Source organism: Mya arenaria, chromosome 3 (assembly GCF_026914265.1).
Source record: "Mya arenaria isolate MELC-2E11 chromosome 3, ASM2691426v1".
NCBI classification, from domain to species: Eukaryota; Metazoa; Mollusca; class Bivalvia; order Myida; family Myidae; genus Mya; species Mya arenaria.
In genome coordinates this window covers 67,080,725-67,089,901 of record NC_069124.1, presented here as the reverse complement: position 1 = coordinate 67,089,901, position 9,177 = coordinate 67,080,725, and the positions used below count along the sequence as shown (strand labels likewise).

General features: G+C 33.7%; 1 protein-coding gene across 1 annotated transcript in view; it reads left to right on the top strand.

The window, feature by feature from the left end:
* The first annotated feature begins 2,096 nt into the window (after positions 1-2,096).
* Positions 2,097-9,177, top strand: part of LOC128229382 (39S ribosomal protein L28, mitochondrial-like) — a 46,238-nt gene continuing 39,157 nt past the window's right edge. The window contains exons 1-5 of the mRNA XM_052941271.1: positions 2,097-2,290; positions 3,359-3,515; positions 5,111-5,248; positions 7,192-7,333; positions 7,700-7,843. Of these exons, the coding sequence (XP_052797231.1) occupies positions 2,251-2,290; positions 3,359-3,515; positions 5,111-5,248; positions 7,192-7,333; positions 7,700-7,843 (621 nt within the window). The 5' untranslated portion in view covers positions 2,097-2,250. The remainder of the gene's footprint in view (positions 2,291-3,358; positions 3,516-5,110; positions 5,249-7,191; positions 7,334-7,699; positions 7,844-9,177) is intronic.

The window sequence follows — 9,177 nt, the reverse complement described above, 5'->3', positions numbered from 1 at the left end:
GGTTACTTACAGTAAAAAACACATTATTTCTTTACACTTTTCTTTCCCAAATACTGGATTTCACTTGTCAAAATGTGGATTTCACGTCGCTTTCAGATCTATTTTCAATATATTTATCTAACTTCTTCATTTGTTGACCAATTCCATTTAAATTTTAAATATAAACCGATGATAATGCCTTTTCAATTATTTGTTCAACAAAAAAAAAATTGTTAAAAATAAATGAGTTATGAGTGGATTTCACGTCTGGAAAAGTGGATTTCACTTGTCAAAATGTGGATTTCACTACGCTTTCAGATCAATTTTAAATACATTTATCAAACTTCTTCATTTTTGAACCAATTCCATTTAAATTTTAAATATAAACCGATGATAATGCCTTTTCAATTATTTGTTCAACAAAAAAATAATTTGTTAAAAATAAATGAGTTATGAGTGGATTTCACGTCTGAAAAAGTGGATTTCACTTGTCAAAATGTGGATTTCACTACGCTTTCAGATCAATTTTAAATTTATTTATCAAACTTCTTCATTTTTGGACCAATTCCATTTAAATTTTAAATATAAACCGATGATAATGCCTTTTCAATTATTTGTTCAACAAAAAAATAATTCGTTAAAAATAAATGAGTTATGAGTGGATTTCACGTCTGAAAAAGTGGATTTCACTTGTCAAAATGTGGATTTCACTTCGATTTCCGATCTTTTTTCAAAATAGGTCTACAACTTTCTTATTTTTGGATCAATTTGAATAAAATTTGAAATATAAACCCATTTTGAAGCCCTTTCAATTATCTGTTCTACAGAAAAATTAATTTGTTAAAAATAAATGAGTTATGAGTGGATTTCACGTCTGAAAAAGTGGATTTCACTTGTCAAAATGTGGATTTCACTTCGATTTCCGATCTTTTTTTCAAAATAGGTCTACAACTTTCTTATTTTTGGATCAATTTGGATAAAATTTGAAATATAAACCCATTATGAAGCCCTTTCATTTATTTGTTTTACAGAAAAATTAATTTGTTAAAAATAAATGAGTTATGAGTGGATTTCACGTCTGAAAAAGTGGATTTCACTTGTCAAAATGTGGATTTCACTTCGATTTCCGATCTTTTTTTCAAAATAGGTCTACAACTTTCTTATTTTTGGATCAATTTGGATAAAATTTGAAATATAAACCCATTATGAAGCCCTTTCAATTATTTGTTTTACAGAAAAATTAATTTGTTAAAAATAAATGAGTTATGAGTGGATTTCACGTCTGAAAAAGTGGATTTCACTTGTCAAAATGTGGATTTCACTTCGATTTCCGAAAAATTGCTCTAACTTCTTCATTTAATGATATATTTCAATAAAATTTGAAATATAAACCCTTCATTAGGCACTTTCCAATATGTATACAAAAAATGAAAATTAATAATTAATAAAACTGAGTTAAGAGTGGATTTCACTTCTCGAAAACTGGATTTCACCTCGATTTCCGATCTATTTTCGAAAAATTGCTCTAACTTCTTCATTTTTTGACCAATTTCAATAAAATTTGAAATATAAACCCTTTATGGGGCACTTTCTAATAAATATACAAAAACAGAAAATTATTTATTAAAATTAATGAGTAATGAGTGGATTTCACTTCTCGAAAACTGGATTTCACCTCGATTTCCGATCTATTTTCGAAAAATTGCTCTAACTTCTTCATTTTTTGACCAATTTCAATAAAATTTGAAATATAAACCTTTTATGAGGCACTTTCTAATAAATATACAAAAACAGAAAAAAAATTATTAAAATTAATGAGTTATGAGTGGATTTCACTTATCGGAATCTGGATTTCACCTCGATTTCCGATCCTGTTTTGGAAAAAAATGTAAAAATTGCTCTAAATTCTTTATTTTTTGACCAATTTCAATAAAATTTGAAATATAAATCCTTCATGAGGCACTTTCTAATATGTATACAAAAAAAAAATATTAATTAAAATAACTGAGTTCTGAGTGGATTTCACGTTTTGAGTGGATTTCACGTGAAATCCACTGGAATCCTGTATCACCCCGCACCGGTTCCATACCCCGCCGTTTTGCCTTAAAAAGATTTTGAGTAAGCACAACCAATATGGCCGCGCCCATGGCAAACTGACAACCAAATTGACATTGAACAAAATTTGATGCTTTAAACATTTTATTAGTATTTTTTTTAAAAATAGCTCGAGTTAAAACTTTTAAATTTACGATTTGAAACCAAGATCGGAGGATGCCAATCAGAAATCATTTCCCAATTTTCCATAAACTCAGTAAGTGACTTAAGCTCCTAATGTCGAATTTAGGTAGCGTTTGACCATGTTTTCTACAGTTATCTTGAGGAAATAAAGCCAAAATATTTGCGGCAATATCATGCAATCTTTGATGTTGGTCACTAAAAAGTCTCAAGATATTTCAATAAAGTAAACTTTGAATACATGTTATCACAGATAGTACGCACATTTATAGCCTTACAGTACCAATAACTTTTAAATTTTATAATTGTGAAGTTATTACCAATAAGTAATGTAAATATTTTTTCTGGAAAAGGCTATCATCAGCCTTTTTTACCAGCTTTTGACTAATGCCCAAACAAGCATTGTCATTTGCTCCACGGCGCTCTTGTTGAACTGTACCTATCATTTCAACTTTAACTGATGCCGGTCTTGGCAGTCTGAAACATTTTTACAACATAAGAGCAAAAAGGCCAGAAACCAAAAACTATTCTTATTGCATCAACCAGGAATATACTTGTTTTATTTAATAAAAGCTTAATTGTTCTTAGCAAGAAGTGGAAAAAGATTCGGGAAAATGCATCCAAATTAGTAATGCAAAATTATGTTTATGTCAAGTCATATCACAAAAGAGTAACATAAGAAAATACCTTAATGTTGTATACAACTCAAAGCATGCTAAGTAATGTCATATATGCATACCAAATGCTTATTTATTTCGGTAATGAAGATGTAAATTGCCTACATGTATGGACCTTATTTTTTAAATCCAAATAATTATTTCTCTGTGAGAAAAAACATTTCTTTATTTAATGCTGACATTACATTTTCTCTGTGTACACACTGCTAAAAATACCAGTTAGATTGATTATAGAAATTATTTCCTTTTTATTTGAAACTTAATAGTGTTTAAAAAGTAGCTGGATAGAAATGTATGATTCATTTTTGATGACTGCTAAGTGCACAGTTTCTTTATTGATAAGAATTCAGAATCATTTGAAAAATGGTTTTTTTTAGATTTATTTTTTAATGCATGGCAGATAGACTTGTAATTTTGCTAGAGGTCAGTTAACTATTTCATTTAAACCGATATTACAATGATGTCAGAACAAGGTGCCTACTGCTATGTGTGGACAGACAAGTGTGAGAAACTCCTGCCCAAGCATTACAAGAATCGCTGTCTGGAGTACATGCTCCGTGAGCCAACACCCGTCCACTGGATACCAGACCCACAGAAGTACAGATATGACAAATATGGACAGCTGTAAGGGTTAAGAATACTCAGTAACAGTGTAGTGCAAGTAAATGATGAATTTCATTGAATTGCATTTATTTATATAAGAGTTTTTTAAAAGTGCATCCTGTCAAAATGTTTGCTTGTTAAAAAGAAAATGAATTCCTTACGATTTATGAAATATGTTTTACTTAAATTATGTACAATGTTAAAATATTTCCATTTAAAAAAAACATTAACTCACATTACTAAACCATCTCAGACGGGTTTTTAGTGATGTGTATATTGGTATGTATTAAATGCAGAACACGTGCAAGGGTTGTCCCAAAATAACATATTACTATTGTTAAGTTAGTTTATTTTGAAGAAAGAAAGTCTTGTTTAACTTTTCAAAGGTAATTAACATATAAGCAATCTCTGGTCACAGCAATTATTCACGTCCCATCATTCTGTCCATCCTGTTTTTGTGTCCTGTCCATAACTTTGTCATTCATGGTTTGATTTTGAAATAACCAGAACTTGTCAGCTTTGCCTTAATGATGAAAGTGCTTCCTGTCTAATCCATAACATTATAATACAAGATATAAGAATCTTTATTTAAAGTCGGGTATACCATATATGCTAACAAGAAGCTATTTTCCGTCATTAATGGTGGGATTTGGAAATAATTTAGTGACTATCATAAAATAAAAACATGCCACACCAAAGACCCAGGAATGTCGCCTCAAAAACTTTATCAGTTTTTATGTATTACTCACTCACAAGTCTTGCTGATGATAGTGGTTTCTGTTGGGTCCATAACTTTGTCATTCTTTGAAATTATTTAGTATTAGTGTCCACTATAAGACGATGGCATGTGGCATGCTACACTCAAGTGCTAAGTAAGCCATAATTGATTTTTGCAATATTATTTATCATTCCATCTTTAAAAATATCTAATTTATGCTATTTCAGGACGACCTTTGTACTAACAGAAAACCAGATACAGAATGCACCTTTCAACGCAGATCTTTTTTTATAGTTTAAGCTTTAAAGGGGCTGTACTCCGTATGATGAAATAGCGAAAATATAAGAAAATTGTTGAAAACTGACATAAACTTGGTATCGATGTGTACAATGCATTGAAACTTACTAACTTAAGTACCACATAGTTTACAATTAATTTATTTTTCGCAGTTTTTTGGTATTTTTTCATTAAAAAAGATTACTAGGTATGTCTACTTAGTAGAATTCATTCCTTGGCTAGTCGATGTTATCACATGATATTACCAAGTTGTGTATATAGCTGAAATATTCCACCCGGTAAGAGTAAGCCTTCGTAGCACAGTGGATACGACACAATTTTGGCGACCCCAGTTTGAACCCGGTGTCCGACTCGATTTTTTTTTACATTTTGGTATTTTTTTTTACAATTATGATATCAAAGGGTAAAACATTTTATTAAATAATTCTCCTGAGATTCATTTCAGAAAAAAAACTTTTTTTTGTTGCCAATCTGGTGTACAGTCCCTTTAAACTACAACATTAGTTCTGACATTATTTTGTTATATGGTACAATAAAGCTATGTTGTCTCATTGTTAAAGGTTTTTTCTGTCACAAAAATACGACTGTTGTTTAAATATAGAGTGAAGGTACAAAACCATCCCATCCGGGTGAGGTTCCCCGAGCAGTGTAACAAAGGCCTTTGGGCAGGGGAGGGTGTAGTCCAGTGTTTTGTCAAGCCAACCACTGGCAAGAGATACATCGATCTGTTCATGCCAAGGTACAGTATAGGTTTATACAATTGATATTAAATTGTTTGTGATGAAAGCTGATTGATTGATTTTTGAATCATGATTGAGTCTGTATCCATTGTGGACTGCAGTACTTATGTTGATTTTAAGTGGCTTCAAAACCCTTTCCTGGTAATTAAGCCTTGACAATCAATGACTCCTATATGTTTTAGAGACTAATACAGAATTGTTCTGTAGCAAAAAGCTTATAAATTTCTCAAGTGTCTTATAAACATCTGCTAGTTACTGGCAGTTTTTTTACCAATTTGTTTTTGGGCGAGTTTTATAAGCTGTTCGTGATTTAGTGGTAAACAGTCAGCTGCTATGCAAGGGTCTGTTAGCAGAGTGCATCATCTAGGTCTATCTTTGTGGGGGGTTTTCAAGTCATAGCTAAAGTGAGAAGGGCTCTCATATAGCGCTGTGTGGTACTCTTATATGGTACTCTCATAAAGCATTGTGAGGTACTCTAATATAGCTCAGTGTGGTACTCTCATATAGCCCTGTGATATGAGTGTGGTACTCTCACGTAGCGCTGTGTGGTACTCTCACGTAGCGCTGTGTGGTACTCTCACGTAGCTCTGTGTGGTACTCTCCCGTAGTGCTGTGTGGTACTCTCAAATGGGCCTGTGTTGTACTTTCAGTTAGCCCTATTTGGTATTCTCATATAGCACTGTGTGGTACATTCATATAGCACTGTGTAATATTCTCCCGTAGCGCTGTGTGGTACTCTCACGTAGCGCTGTGTGGTACTCTCACGCAGCGCTGTGTGGTACTCTCATGTAGGGCTGTGTGGTACTCTCACGTAGTGCTGTGTGGTACTCTCACAGCGCTGTGTGGTACTCTCACATAGCGCTGTGTGGTACTCTCACGTAGCGCTGTGTGGTACTCTCACAGCGCTGTGTGGTACTCTCACATGGGCCTGTGTTGTACTTTCAGATAGCCCTGTGTGGTACTCTCATATAGCGCTCTGTGGTACTCTCATGTGGTGCTGTGTGGTACTCTCACATGGCCCTGAGTTGTACTTTCATATAGCCCTGTGTGGTACTCTCATATAGCAATGTGTGGTACTTTCATGTTGCGCTGTGTGGTACTCTCACATAGCCCTGTGTGGTACTCTCATTTTGGGTTGTGAGGTACTTTCACATTGCGCTGGTGATACTCTCACATAGCTCTGTGTGGTACTCCTACGTGGCGCTGTGTGGTACTCTCATAAGCACTGTGTGGTACTCTCATATAGCGCTGTGTGGTACTCTCATATAGCGCTGTGTGGTACTCTCATATAGCGCTGTGTGGTACTCTCATGTAACGCTGTGTGGTACTCTCATGTAGCGCTGTGATACTTTTACGCATCGCTATGTGGTACTCTCTTACATAGCGCCCTGTGGTACTGTCAAAAAGCACTGTGTAGTACTCTTACATAGCACTATGCCAATACAACTTGCCCATGGTATTAAATTATGCGATCTTAATCCTTGTGTTAACGACTAAGATTCAGCTTAGTATGTATGTCTACATTGTATAAGTTGAATATAAAGCAACAGTTAAAGCATTCCTAATATGTGTGTAAGTCATTTTCTGAAGTAAAAGTTAAGTCAATGTGTCAGAAGTAATTGGATACATTTTAAGGTTCCAAAGGTTATGCCGCCAACTTATTTTCACATTATACATTACAGGGTATAGAAGGTGTATGGCTCCAACTTATTTATCCATCGTGATACATTGCAGGGTACCGAAGGTGTATGCCTCCAACTTATTTACCCATCGTGATTCATTACAGGGTACTGAAGGTGTATGGCTCCAACTTATTTATCCATCGTGATTCATTACAGGGTACCGAAGGTGTATGCCTCCAACTTATTTATCCATCGTGATTCATTACAAGGTACCGAAGGTGTATTCCCACTACTCATATACCCATTATGATACATTACAGAGTACCGAAGGTGTATGCCCCCAACTTATTCAGACGTCGCCTGTACAGTGAGATTCTGGATGAATGGTTCAACATTCCCTGTACAAACAGAGCCATGGACTTAATTGATGATTCCTTCGGACTTGATTACTATATACTTCAGGTTCTATAGTTCTTAATTCATTAAACTTCATACTGATTCAGGGACCGCCTGTGAAAACTGTAATGTATTTTTTCTTGTAAATTTTATTTATTAACTGTTATAGCTGAAAGAAATACTTACTTGTAAGTCTTATTTATATCTGACAATCACACTCAGGAATATTTTAAATACTAAAATCTAGTGAGATTTTTCTTAAAAGCCTGTATAAACAACATAAAAAATCATTTCAGCTGAATGTAAATAGTCCAGGTACACTAACTGTGTGTCCCAGAATAATAATAAGCTACCCAGGCTGGTTTTGTTATGTTGATGTATATGACTTAGTCAAACCATGCAATTCTATTTACAATGACAATATGATTGTAGAACCATGAACGTGATCTCAACTCCAAACTTGCCATGGACTTGCAACGTGAAATGTTGGTGAAGTTAGCAACCGAATCTCAGGAATCCAAACTGTCTCCAGAGAGGCAGAGGGTGTTTAACAGATACAAGCAGTTCATGATCCCAGTAAGTGGACTTGTAGTGATGAACTGCACTGTAGCAGCCCCTAGTTGTAGATAACTCTGTGTGGTGTTTAATATTGGGTGCAATGTAGTATGTTGTAGTTCTCTCCCTTTAATTACTTTGACTACTTTTAAATATGTATGCCTGTCTGATAGCATCATTTTACAATTTGATAGGTATTGAAAATACTTAAATCTTGTCATTGTCCTCAAATAAGTTTTTTTGTCACATCAATGCTATAGTATTGTAAACTACAAAAAAAATTACCTTTGCAATGCATTTTAAAGGTTCTTAAAACTTAAAAGAGATATTTAATGTGTCAACTTAAATAGGTGTAATTGTATGGTTATGATTCAAATGATATTGTATACCAAATATTAATGTTTTAAAAGATATTTAGGCTTCTATATATATAACCAATTGACCTAGGGGCTATCTTATCAACACCTATATCGTACACATTCAGTTTCTTTTTGACTGAAAATGGGGCAAGAATCGGCCCTATTCACATTTCCCATTCCCAGCTCAAAGGGTATACTTTTTTAACAAAAATTGGAATCAAAATCCACAATCCAAATAAAATATGAAAAATATGTATAATTAGTAAAGTAAATTTTTTTTTAAATGCATTCCTAATCACTTAGAATTCTTCAAATTCTGTATCTTAAAAAGTGCCTTTGCTTTGTTTCCTTGTTTGAAATAAACTATGGTAAATTCATAATTTTTTCACAATTGTAATGGCCTTGGCCCCATTCACAAGGTGGAAAAACACACCAGCATTTAGCAATCAATTTTTTTTATGAGTTGTTATATTTATCTTTCGAAACTAATAACTTCTTTTGATAATTTAGGCAAAGGTGCAACGTTTCTTTACGACAAGTGTTTTGTATGTCCTTATGTAGTTTTGTACTTTTTTATGCACCAAACAAAAATTTGGGGTTGGGGAGGGGTGGGGTTTATTGATTTGCCTTTGTCTAACCGTTCATCTGTGCATCCATGGGTCTTTCCATCCTTAATTATTATGCAAACTTATGTGTTGCTTAAAACTCCAAATCTATTGTACAAACAGTCGAAAACCCTAGGTGGAATGTAATTAAGGTGATAAGTGTTGCACCTGGGGTTTAGTTTCCTGCTGCACTTAGTAAAACCAGAGTTATGGCCCTTGAATAGCAAAAATGGCATTTCTTAATGCTTAAAATCCCAAAACCATATTACCTTGAGTCATGAAACCTAAGGGGAATATTGATGTTTTGATGAAGTTATGCACATGGGGTTTGTTTGTTGCTGCACATAGTATATCCACATGGCAAGTTGAAATTGGATTGTAGAATAAGTCA